This window comes from Archocentrus centrarchus, chromosome 18 (genome assembly GCF_007364275.1).
Source record: "Archocentrus centrarchus isolate MPI-CPG fArcCen1 chromosome 18, fArcCen1, whole genome shotgun sequence".
NCBI lineage: Eukaryota > Metazoa > Chordata > Actinopteri > Cichliformes > Cichlidae > Archocentrus > Archocentrus centrarchus.
In genome coordinates, this window is record NC_044363.1 from 10,578,081 (window position 1) to 10,590,934 (window position 12,854).

The 12,854-nt window shown below is 42.6% G+C and overlaps 1 protein-coding gene across 1 annotated transcript; it reads right to left on the minus strand.

The window, feature by feature from the left end:
• Nucleotides 1–710: 710 nt before the first annotated feature.
• On the minus strand, nt 711–2,445 carry LOC115797184 (tripartite motif-containing protein 16-like). Its single transcript, XM_030753693.1, has one exon. The coding sequence runs from the start codon at nt 2,379–2,381 to the stop codon at nt 711–713; it is 1,671 nt and encodes a 556-aa protein (XP_030609553.1). The 5' UTR covers nt 2,382–2,445.
• Nucleotides 2,446–12,854: the final 10,409 nt, after the last annotated feature.

Genomic DNA, 12,854 nt, shown 5'->3' on the forward strand with positions numbered 1-12,854 from the left:
TATGCACCCACTGTTAAGACAACCATACTGAAAACTATATGCATGCTATTTGGTCTTGTACATCTGTTCAGATGTTCTGGCAGAAGATATGTGAAGACTTATCCACATGATTTAACTGTGGTATCCCAGCTTCACCAAAACTGTGCATTCTAGGTGATTTAAGTGAATTAAACATGAAACAAATATATCACACATTATTGTTTCTTATTGTTTTTTTTTTTTTTTATTAATTGGGAAATTCAAAAAATTGTTTTATTTGTTATTATCTATTGTCCACCTGGTCCTTACTCAGAGTTTCTGAGTAGTGACTTCTGAGAGAAGCAACAAGTATTTGAGAATGGTTTTGTGTGTAAATAAAAGCTGTGTTACATTTAAATAGACTGCTCTCCGAGTCTGCATTTGAGTCCTGTTTTTTAAGCAACTTTCTAGTTGTGACAATTTCTTGTTTTCTTAGCAAAATATAATTTTTAATATTGTGGGAAGTAATTATAGAACTCTTTCATCAAACAAAGTTAATGATTAACTACACAACAAACGATAAGTTGTCAAAGTACAACCCATGAATTCGAAATGATAGGTGATGTCTGTGCAGAGAAGAAATACAAGAATTAAATGCAGATGCCACAATGATCTCTCAGCAACAATGGAGACCAGATAGAGTAGAAACTAAAACACACGTTTTAATCAAACTCTCCCTCAATGACTTCTGTCTATTTCAATTTATTGAACTCTGCAGTGTCGCCATAAAAGTCAAGTCGAAGTCCAGCATAGAGCGGCTGAGTGAATGTGGTCTGGACTCTGTGGAGGAGAGTCATGGTTTCAGAGACGCTGTAGAAAGACAGAATACCTGCTCTGTGATCCAGGTACACTCCTACTCTGGAGGACAGAGGACCTGAGAGGTCAGTGTGGACATCATCGTTGAAAAATTCATAACTGTCTGTGTAACAGTGTAAAGACCAAGACTTGTCATTGAATCCAAACGCACATACACCTGAGTCCCATGCTCTGCTGATATCCTTGTATGCAACTGCTACATAAACTCCTTCTCCTCTCCACTCCACCTCCCAGTAACAACGTCCAGTCAGACTCTCTCTACTCAAGACCTGACACCATCCAGTGAATCTGTCTGGATGATCAGAATAAAACTGATGTGGTTCCATTAATGTTGCTTTTCTGTTCCCCTCAGATAATAACAGACGTCTGTGTGCTGTGTTTGGATCCAGTGTGATTTCACATGTATAAGCTAAGAATTCAGCTCTGGTCTTTGGCGGTGACAGTAAAACATCCACCTCAGTGACTCTCAGTGAGATGTTTGTCCATTCCTCTCTCAGGATGTCCTGTAGTTTATCTCTGGTCTCTGACACAGCTGCTGTCACATCCTCAAAGTACCTCAAAGGACGAATGTTGATGCTGGATGAGTGTGTAGACTCCCTGAGTGCTGAGAGTGAGGGGTAGTTGTGTAGAAACTGGTTGTGATCCTCTGTGTGTGAGAGCTGCTCCAGCTCGGCGTCTTTCCTCTTCAGCTCAGCAATCTCCTGCTCCAGCTTCTCCTGAAGCTCTTTGACTCGACTCACTTCAGCTTCCTGCTGGGATCTGACCTGCTGCTTCACATCAGAGCTTCTTTTCTGGATCAGACGGATCAGCTCAGTGAACATCTTCTCACTGTCCTCCACTGCTTTATCAGCGGAGCCATTGATGGCCTCCACCTCCTGTTGAAGCAGCTTCACATCTTTCTCTCTGTCCTGGATTCTCTGCTGGATGTTTAGTCGTCTCACCTCGAGCTCCTTCTGCTTCTCAGTCCTTTCTGCTGCAGCTGGGACTGTTTCATGGCCTTTATGTTCATCCATTAAGCAGAGATAACAGAGACTCTGCTGATCAGTACGACAGAAAATCTTCATCACCTCATCATGATGAGAGCAGATGTTCTCCTGGAGCTTCTTGGAGGGGGCCACCAGCTTGTGTTTCTTTAATGGAGCTGCATCATAGTGAGGTTGGAGGTGTTGCTCACAGTAAGAGGTCAGACAGAATAAACAGGACTTGGTGGCTTTCAGCTTCCTCCCAGTGCAGACATCACAGGCCACATCTTCAGGTCCAGCATAGCAGTGATCAGCTGGAGCAGCTTGGAGTCCAGTCTTCTTCAGCTGCTCCAGTAAGTCTATTAACACAATGTTTTTTACCAGGACAGGCCTCGGTATGAAAGCTTTCCTGCACTGAGGGCAGCTGTGGATTTTCTTCTTCTCCTCCTCTTCATCCCAGAATCTTTTAATACAGTTCATGCAGTAGCTGTGTCCACAGGGAATAGTCACCGGATACTTGAGTAGATCCAAACAGATGGAACAAGAGAAGGCTTCTCGGTCCAGCTGAACTCCTTTCTGCGCCATTTCTCTGCTCTTAGTTTCAGTGACTGTGTGAGTTTCTGTTTCACAGAAGTGAAACTAGTCTGAGCTCTGATCTCAGCAGCATGTGTTTCTGCAGTGAATGGAGCCTGTCAGCTCTGACACGTCACCACATGTTGGTTACACCCATCTTCAAACTGCAAATCTGAAGGGGAGGGAACGAGGAAACGTGCATAGAGGAAGCACTGTGTTTCCGGAAGAAGAGGGAGGAGTTATCAGTTTGACTTGTTCCAAGAGGTGGAGCAGTTTGAAGCAGACACTGTGTGTTTAACCCTTTTTTATACAACAGTAAGCATTCAAAATTATCAACTCAGTTTTTAGGAGGAAAACACTGATACATCATGATGTACATTGCAAGTATAGCAATCTGTATATAAACATAATATAAGGTGAGTAAAACATGCAGGTGCTTCATTTAAAAAGCCAGAACAGTCAGTGAAGGTTAGTTGCCATAACTGTATGTTTATTTAAAACACGGAAACTGCTGGCTAAAGCTAATCGTAGATTTGGTAAGATTGTTATTCACGTTGGCAGTAATGACACCCGGTTACGCCAATCGAATGTGACTAAAATTAATATTGAATCGGTGTGTAACTTTGTAAAAACAATGTTGGACTCTGTAGTTTTCTCTGGGCCCCTCCCCAATCAGACCAGGAGCGACATGTTTAGCCGCATGTTCTCCTTGAATCGCTGGCTGTCTGAGTGGTGTCCAAAAAACGATGTGGGCTTCATAGATAATTGTGAAAGTTTCTGGGGGAAACCTGGCCTTGTTAGGAGAGACGGCATCCATCCCACTTTGGATGGAGCAGCTCTCATTTCTAGAAATCTGGCCAAATTTATTAACCCTCCTAAAAACTGACTACCCAGGGTTGAGACCAGGAAGCAGAGTTGCAGTCTTACACGCCTCTCTGCAGCTTCTCTCCTCCTGCCATCCCCCCAAAACCCCATCCCCATAGAGTCGGTGCCTGCTCCCAGACCACCAAAAAACAAAGCTAAAATCAGCAAAAAGCTATTTAAGCATAAAAATTCAAAAACAATAAATAATACAGCTTTATCAACTGCACCAAAGAATAAAACAATTAAATGTGGATTATTAAGCATTAGTTCTCTCTCTTCCAAGTCCCTGTTAGTAAATTATTTAATAATTGATCAACATATTGATTTATTCTGCCTTACAGAAACCTGGTTACAGCAGGATGAATATGTTAGTTTAAATGAATCAACACCCCCGAGTCACAGTAACTGTCAGAATGCTCGAAGCACAGGTCGAGGAGGAGGATTAGCTGCAATCTTCAATTCCAGCTTATTAATTAATCAAAGACCCAGACAAAGTTTTCATTCTTTTGAAAGCCTGACTCTTAGTTTTGTCCACCCTAATTGGGAAAATCAAAAACCTGTTTTATTTGTTATTATCTGTCGTCCACCTGGTCCTTACTCAGAGTTTCTGTCTGATTTCTCAGACTTTTTATCTGATTTAGTGCTCAGTTCAGATAAAATAATTATAGTGGGTGATTTTAACATCCATGTAGATGCTGAGAATGACAGCCTCAACACTGCATTTAATCTATTATTAGATTCAATTTGCTTCTCTCAAAATGTAAAGGAGCCCACCCACCACTTTAATCATACTCTGGATCTTGTCCTAACATATGGCATAGAAACTGAAGACTTAACAGTATCCCCTGAAAGCCCCCTCCTGTCTGATCATTTCTTAGTAACATTTACATTTACTTTAATGGATTACACAGCAGTGGGGAATAAGTTTTATTACAGTAGAAGTCTTTCTGAAAGTGCTGTAACTAAGTTTAAGGATCTAATTCCTTCATTGTTATGCTCTTCACTGCCAACACAGTGCAGAGCAGCTACCTAAACTCTGCTCCCAGTCAGGTCGATTATCTCGTCAATAGTTTTACATCCTCCCTGCGTATAACTTTGGATACTGTGGCTCCTCTGAAAAGGAAAGCTTCAAATCAGAAGTGCCTGACTCCGTGGTATAATTCACAAACACACAGCTTAAAGCAGATAACCCGAAAGCTGGAGAGGGAATGGCGTCTCACTAAATTAGAAGATGCTCATTTAGCCTGGAAAAAGAGTTTGTTGCTCTATAAAAAAGCCCTCCGTAAAGCTAGGACATCTTACTATTCATCATTAATTGAAGAAAATAAGAACAACCCCAGGTTTCTTTTCAGCACTGTAGCCAGGCTGACAAAGAGTCAGAGCTCAGTAGAGCCGAGTATTCCTTTAACTTTACTAGTAGTGACTTCATGGATTTCTTTACGAATAAAATTTTAAACATTAGAGAAAAAATTATTCATAACCACCTCAAAGATTTATCTTCATGTTCGGCTGCTTTCAGCACTGCTGGTATTTGTTTAGACTCTTTCGCTCCAATTGATCTTTCAGAGTTAACTTCAATAGTTACTTCCTCCAAACCAGCAACATTTTTATTAGATCCCATTCCTACTAGACTGTTCAAAGAAGTCTTTCCAATTATTGATGCTTCAATCTTAAAAATGATCGATCTGTCTTTATTAGTTGGCTATGTACCACAGACCTTCAAGGTGGCTGTTATTAAACTGCTACTTAAAAAGCCATCACTTGACCCAGCTGTATTAGCTAATTATAGGCCAATCTCCAACCTTCCTTTTCTCTCAAAGATTCTTGAAAGAGTAGTTGTAAAACAGCTAACTGATCATCTGCAGAGGAACAGTTTGTTTGAAGAGTTTCAGTCAGGTTTCAGAATTCATCACTCATCACTCATCACATCATTCAGGTTACAAATGATCTTCTTACAGCCTCTGACAGTGGACTCATCTCTGTCCTTGTCCTGCGGGCATAGCTCTGCTGTCCAGCAGCAGAGCTATGCCCGCATGCTTTTTCTGGATTACAGCTCAGCTTTTAATACAATCATCCCAGATATTCTCACTACCAAACTGCACACCCTAGGGCTCCCTGCTCTCACGGGTTCCTGGATAAAGGACTTCTTAACCAACCAGCCCCAGACTTGGCCCTGATCTCTCCTCCACCTGCAGACTGGCCCCCTACAGGGCTGTATACTGAGCCCCCTCCTGTACTGTCTCTACACCTGCGACTACAGTCAGGCCCATAAAAACAACCTCATCATGAAGATATCATCCCAGACAGGACTGACCCAGCCTCCCTCTACATCAATGGCGAGCGTGTGGAGAGGGTCCACACCTTCAGGTTTCTTGGTGTCCTCATCTCTGCTGATATCTCTTGGGCAGATAACATCACAGCTGTTATCAAGAAGGCTCAGCAGCGACTTCACTTCCTGAGGGTCCTCAGGAACAACTTGGATTCAAACCTGCTGCTGACCTTCTACCGTTCACCCGTTGAGAGCCTGCTGATGTACTGTATCACAGTATGGTACAGCAGCTGCACTGAGGCAGACAGGGTCAGGCTTCAGAGTGTAGTCAAGACAGCACAAAGAATCGTTGGCTGCCCTCTCCCCTCCCTGATGGACATCTACACCTCCCGCTGCATCAGCAGAGCCAAAAACATCAAGGACAGCTCACACCCTGGCTTTGAACTGTCTGACCTGCTGCCCTTTGGGAGGCGCTACAGGTGCAACAATGCCAGAACAAACAGACTTGAGAACAGTTTCTTCACCAGAGCAATCACCACCCTGAACTCACACAATCACCCACTCTAACTGTGCAATACTAATGTTATTCATACTGAGCAATATCCTCATGGATGGTGCAATATCTGTCACTCCTTTACTGTGCAATATTCATTCACCAAAAATGCAATACTTACCCACTGTATATCATGTTTATATATTTATATGTATATGCTTATCTATTTTTATACATATAAATATCATATACATTCTATTTTATTTTATATATATTTTTTTATACAGTGCCTTGTGAAAGTATTCGGCCCCCTTGAACTTTTCAACCTTTTGCCACATTTCAGGCTTCAAACATAAAGATATAAAATTTAAATTTTTTGTGAAGAATCAACAACAAGTGGGACACAATCGTGAAGTGGAATGAAATTTATTGGATGTGTCAAACTTTTTTAACAAATAAAAAACTGAAAAGTGGGGCGTGCAATATTATTCGGCCCCTTTACTTTCAGTGCAGCAAAGTCACTCCAGAAGTTCAGTGAGGATCTCTGAATGATCCAATGTTGTCCCAAATGACTGATGATGATAAATAGAATCCACCTGTGTGTAATCAAGTCTCCTTATAAATGCACCTGCTCTATGATAGTCTCAGGGTTCTGTTCAAAGCGCAGAGAGCATCATGAAGATCAAGGAACACAACAGCCAGGTCCGAGATACTGTTGTGGAGAAGTTCAAAGCCGGATTTGGATACAGAAAGATTTCCCAAGCTTTAAACATCTCAAGGAGCACTGTGCAAGCAATCATACTGAAATGGAAGGAGTATCAGACCACTGCAAATCTACCAAGACCCGGCCGTCCCTCTAAACTTTCATCTCAAACAAGCAGAAGACTGATCAGAGATGCAGCCAAGAGGCCTATGATCACTCTGGATGAACTGCAGAGATCTATCAGAAAACAATCAGTCGTACACTGCACCAATCTGGCCTTTATGGAAGAGTGGCAAGAAGAAAGCCATTTCTCAAAGATATCCATAAAAAGTCTTGTTTAAAGTTTGCCACAAGCCACCTGGGAGACGCACCAAACATGTAGAAGAAGGTGCTCTGGTCAGATGAAACCAAAATCAAACTGGCCACAATGCAAAAGGATGTGTTTGCCGTAAAAGCAACACAGCTCATCACCCTGAACACACCGTCCCCACTGTCAAACACAGTGGTGGCAGCATCATGGTTTGGGCCTGCTTTTTCTCAGCAGGGACAGGGAAGATGGTCAAAATTGATGGGAAGATGGATGGGGCCAAATACAGGACCATTCTGGAAGAAAACCTGTTGGAGTCTGCAAGAGACCTGAGACTGGGACGGAGATTTATCTTCCAACAAGACAGTGATCCAAAACATAAAGCCAAATCTACAAGGGAATGGTTCACAAATAAATGTATCCAGGTGTTGAAATGGCCAAGTCAAAGTCCAGACCTGAATCCAATCGAGAATCTGTGGAAAGAGCTGAAGACTGCTGTTCACAAACACTCTCCATCCAACCTCACTGAGCTCGAGCTGTTTAACAAGGAAGAATGGGCAAGAATTTCAGTCTCTCGATGTGCAAAACTGATAGAGACATACCCCAAGCGACTTGCAGCTGTAATTGCAGCATAAGGCGGCGCTACAAAGTATTAACACAAGGGGGCCGAATAATATTGCATGCCCCACTTTTCAGTTTTTTATTTGTTAAAAAAGTTTGACACATCCAATAAATTTCATTCCACTTCACGATTGTGTCCCACTTGTTGTTGATTCTTCACGAAAAATTTAATTTTTATATCTTTATGTTTGAAGCCTGAAATGTGGCAAAAGGTTGAAAAGTTCAAGGGGGCCGAATACTTTCGCAAGGCACTGTATGTGGACTTTCTACTGTGTGGCAATGAAACAGGAGTGGCCTTCCAATCTCAATGTACATTTTACATAATGACAAATAAAGGCATTTTATTCTAGTCTGTTCTAAACCTCAAACTACAGCTTACTCAGCTAATAGATGACAAGTTTGTTAAGAAGCAACAGTGCTTTCAAGGCTTTTCTGTGACTGAAGGAGTCAGTAGTTATATGTGAATTTTGAGGTAAAGTTACACTTTGATTAGTGCATTCAAAAAGTGTTGTTGTTAAGTAGTACAGTAAATGTATAGACTCCCAAATGACAGTATTAGACCAAAGGGAATATTCTACATGGTCTTATTTAGGATTTATACAAACACATTTAAAACCAGAATTGTTTCAGTCTGGAGAGATCACTACTAAATGACAGGAATGTGTACTTGTTTAGACCTTTCACTAGGCTGACCACAGCCTGTGTAGTGGAGTGTAGTCTAAATAACCTGTCATTTTTTGCATTTGAATTAGGAAACTTAAAGTTGCAGTGTGTAAAAATTTCTCCACTAGATGTCAGTAGATTGCAGATTGTAGTCAACTGAGTTTCATTTTCTAACATGCATACTCCTAGCTACTGTGCCCACTCTAGGACAAAAGACTCTGGCCACCAGTCATCTTTAGTGAGTGTAGGCTTTTAGTCAGCTGTTAGTATGTGTCCATGTCTATTTACTCTGGAGGAGGCTGTAAAACTTTATGAAAGCAGTTTGATATGAGTCAAAGAGCCCGAGAAGCTCTATTACAGCTACTATTCTGTCCCATGACAGCGAGACTGAGGTGACTTGTTGAGAACATGCTGAAATACTCTGCCTGTAAGCGCTGCGGTTTTTGCTGCTGTTAGTTGGCATTAGTGAAGCTGTATTTGAAGAGGATTAAACATACTTGGACTCAGACTCTCAGCAAATAAACTCTCATACAATGTGAGAATGTAATCAAACTGTTCACCAGAGGGAGAGTCTTATTTTTTAGGACACTTGTGAGTAAAATTTGCTGCCATAATGTCAGCTTATAATTAGCTGCTGTTGTTGTTTAGCCAGCTCCATTATCAGCTGTCAGGAGGGTTGCGCGTCTAAGCCTGGAGTGGTGGCCTAGGGGAGAAGAAGAGGGTTCATCACTGAGCGGACCCTGGTTCAAATCCTCGGGCTGGCATCACTGTGGGTCCCTGAGCAAGCCCACCCCCCCAGGTTGCTCCCCGGGCGCCCTTTGGCTGCCCCCTGCTCCATGCTGTGCTGTGTGTACTACATACTCCATGTGTGCGATGGGTTAAATGCAGAGAATGAATTTCACTGCATGTATATGTATGTGACAAATAAAGCTCTTTCTTCTTCTTCTAATCTGCTGACAATAAGTAATTCTGACAATACTGGGATTAAATAAGCATGTTTGTGAACGTTTTGATGTGCTAGAGCCCTGAATTCAGTTCAGGAGATGAGGCTTCAGGTGAAGAAGAGAATGAATGAATGAATGAATGAAGTTTTATTGCCATGTGGGTGAACAAGTTCACACATTGGAAATTGCAGTTACAGAACACCATCCAAATACACAAACACAACACACATAGGGGGATATGTGTCCTTGGGTCATGCAGCCGTTTCTTACGGCGCTACCTTTGGCAAGAGGAGAAAACAACACATCATGGGGAAGTTAGGTTAAAAAAAAAAAGTCATCTGGTACAGTGCTCAAAAAGAGCACTATACCAGGGTCCAAAAAAACCACCTTAGCAAAGCATTTGCACATGTAAAGCAAGGACAGCGGCGGTAGGTGAGGTCAGGGCGGGAGGGGATGCAGAAGGAGACGAGAGGTGGGGCCATTGTGGAGCCAGATGCCAGGTTCCAGCCAAAACAGTTTGCTGATAGTGGTGGAATTTCATCAGCGGCCGTGATACACCAGACCCAGCTTCACAAATCACAACGCGGAGTGGGGGGGAGAGCAGCCGCACACAGTGCCCTGGAGAGAGATATGGTTGCCAACCCAAGGCCGGCAGGGGAGCCGAATTCCTGATAACAGAAGTTGTTTTGGAACAGGCTGCTTGTTTTTCCAACAGCCTTCAGTCTTACTGGGAAACCATTCAAAAATCCAATATTCCAAATTAGTTGATTGCCGTCCTCACTGTGCAGAACCGAACTATATCTCCTGATCTAACCCCTCTCGCCTGCGAGCTCGCTAATCTTGCGGCTCAGGTCCACCAGGCTTTGAGTCTGAGTTTGTACGGCTCTGCTCAGCCCTTCCACCTGGATCGGCAGCCTCTGCAGATGTCGAACCGCCGTCCAGATTTTCTTAATTTGCCAGTAAAGCAGGTATCCACCGAGCCCAAACAGAGAAGATACTGCTACCAAAAAGCCGAATATGTAGGCGTCTTCCACGTCTTCCACTCCAAGGGCCGAGAAGCACACAGGTCTCCACGAGCTCCAAGAGTCGATGACGTATCCAACCGGGTCAGTTCCACTCGGACACGCAGGCTCCCCTATCCCGGATCTCATAGTGGAAAAAATTCGATCAATGATGGAGAATGCCCAGTTTGCCAGATCCATGTTTCAATCTTGTTCTTATTCGGACAGTGTGTAAAAGACGCTCTCACAGCAAGCAGCAAGCGGAGAGATGGGGAGGGCAGGGAGAGAGAGATAGTGCGACCGTCTCCGACAAGAGCAGGAAGAGAAGGATGAGGGTTTATCCAGATGCCAGTTGGATTGTCTCTTTCTTTCAAGTTTTTTGCCTCTTTCATGAAGGGGACCCCTTCTCAAATGATAAAGGTACCATCCTTCATATCTTGAGTCTGAAGGTGTAGACAAAAATTTAAATTTGCCTCCACAGCATGCATACACCCACGAGTTCTCTTCTCTGCCTGTAGTGCACTACGAATGTGGCTTGGGCAGAATATCCATCTCAGCCACTGTATTCAAGATGGCAGGGCAACATGGTTTCCACAAACTGGCACCAACTGCTATGTATCTTTAATGGATTAATTATAACATGTATATAGTTTGTTTGTAATTCAACTTCAAAGGCTTATTGCAGTGAAGACAGTCTATCACAGGTCAGATCAACAGATGACTAATGATCATGATTACAGTCCAAGTTTTAACAAAATATTATCAAGATGAAGGGATGAGGTTTGTTGCTCATAGAAGCTTTGCTTTTGAGCTTATTACATTACAGCAGCTTTCCATAAGCTTCTCCAAAGCCAGGGAGCTGCCATATTTTCAGGTCCAGCACAAAAGGAAACAGCAGTTATTTTCTTAATTAATTCTAATAAATTATTCCTGAAAAAGAGGATAGTGACAGCTCCCTTTGACAGGTGATCAGGCATTTATGAGGCACAGTTTAAAACTATCTGACCAAATTATTTTACTATCAAATTAATTATCAAAATATAGCCGCAGATTATGAAGAAAAAAAAACCAAACCTAAAGCATTATATAGAAAAGTTGCAAACTGTGGCTCATTTTGTCTGAATATGTCTGAATGAACTTGTGAGGAACATTAAGATAGAGTAAAAACAACCTGTGTCTAAATGACAGACTGAGCAAGCTAGCAATGTTACATTAAATAAGACCAGTTTAGTAAAGTTCATTCACAAACCATGATGAAGAGAAATCAAAATGGCTGCAGGGTTAGGACACACAGTTGGGCAGGTCCTGAGTGTTTGCCACAAAAATTCTTAAAAAAACATCAAAAAACCTTGGATTTTGCCATCAATTTATTTGTCTATTTTTTTTTTTATCTTTTTACCTACTCCTAAGTTTAACATGCCCATGGAAAAGGGACAATTTAATCTTTTTGCCATTTAAACAGAGTCAACATTGTCTATTCACAAGTCTGCTGGATTACGGCCATGCTAGGCCACCTCCAGGTAAAAAGGAACAATCTGACAGTTCTATATTGTCTTCTGGAAAAAGTTAATCTTGTGTTGATACTGCATTTTGGCTGGTGATACTGAAGTCAATCCTGGGCCTTTCCTGAACTTTAAATACCTGGATGGGCCACAGCTAAACTGGTTACCACCCCTGCTGCTGCCTGGGCTAACATCTGCTATATGGGTTACAATCCATCTCTCTTGCTCTCAGCAGAGATGGATGCATTTTTCTTCTCTCTCTAACCCTTCCTTATCTACCCTGCTTTGGTCTCTGGAGCTTGAAAAAGGCGACTGGACTTCTTTTTGTTTCTTGAAGACGTTTCACCTCTCATCCGAAAGGCTTCTTCAGTTCTCAACCAAATGGTGGAGAGACCCAGGTATTTAAACCCCTGTGGGCGTAGTCCCCTGGAGGTGGTTATGACCCTCTATTGATCATGTGCTTGAACACATGTGCCCAGGTGTGAAGGGGGCGTGGGTCATATTTAATCAGTGGTTTCAGTTGAAACCAACTTAGGACTCCGCTCCATTGTTTCCTGTGGCCTATTGAGGTCACTGGAACAAAGGTGTGAATGGGGGTTGAGACGTCTGGGAAGGGAGCTCAGGACAGCACTGTAAGCGGGGGAAAGTTGGTGACGTAATCCACCTCCTCTGTTCAATGATGGTTGTTCACAGTGGACATAGATGGCTTCTTTCACTCCTCTTTCAAACCATCTGTTTTCCCTGTCCAAAATGTGGACATTGGCATCCTCAAAAGAGTGCCCTTTTTCCTTCAGATGCAGATGTACTGCTGAATCTTGTCCTGTCGAAGTGGCTCTTCTATGTTGTGCCATTCGTTTGTGAAGAGGCTGTTTGGTTTCACCAATGTAGAGGTCCGAGCACTCTTCACTGCACTGAACAGCATACACTACATCGCTGATCTTGTGTTTGGCGGGTTTGTCCTTGGGATGAACCAGTTTTTGTCTTAGGGTGTGACTTGGTTTGAAGTATACTGAGATGTCATGCTTGGAGAAAATTCTTCTGAGTTTCTCTGACAAGCCTGACACATATGGGATGACAATGTTGTTCCTCTTGTCCTTCCCATTCTCTGTAGTTTGTGT

Coding starts and splice junctions, on each gene's coding strand:
- LOC115797184 (XM_030753693.1), bottom strand. CDS start 2,381: ATGGCGCAGAAAGGAGTTCAGCTGGACCGAGAAGCCTTCTCTTGTTCC.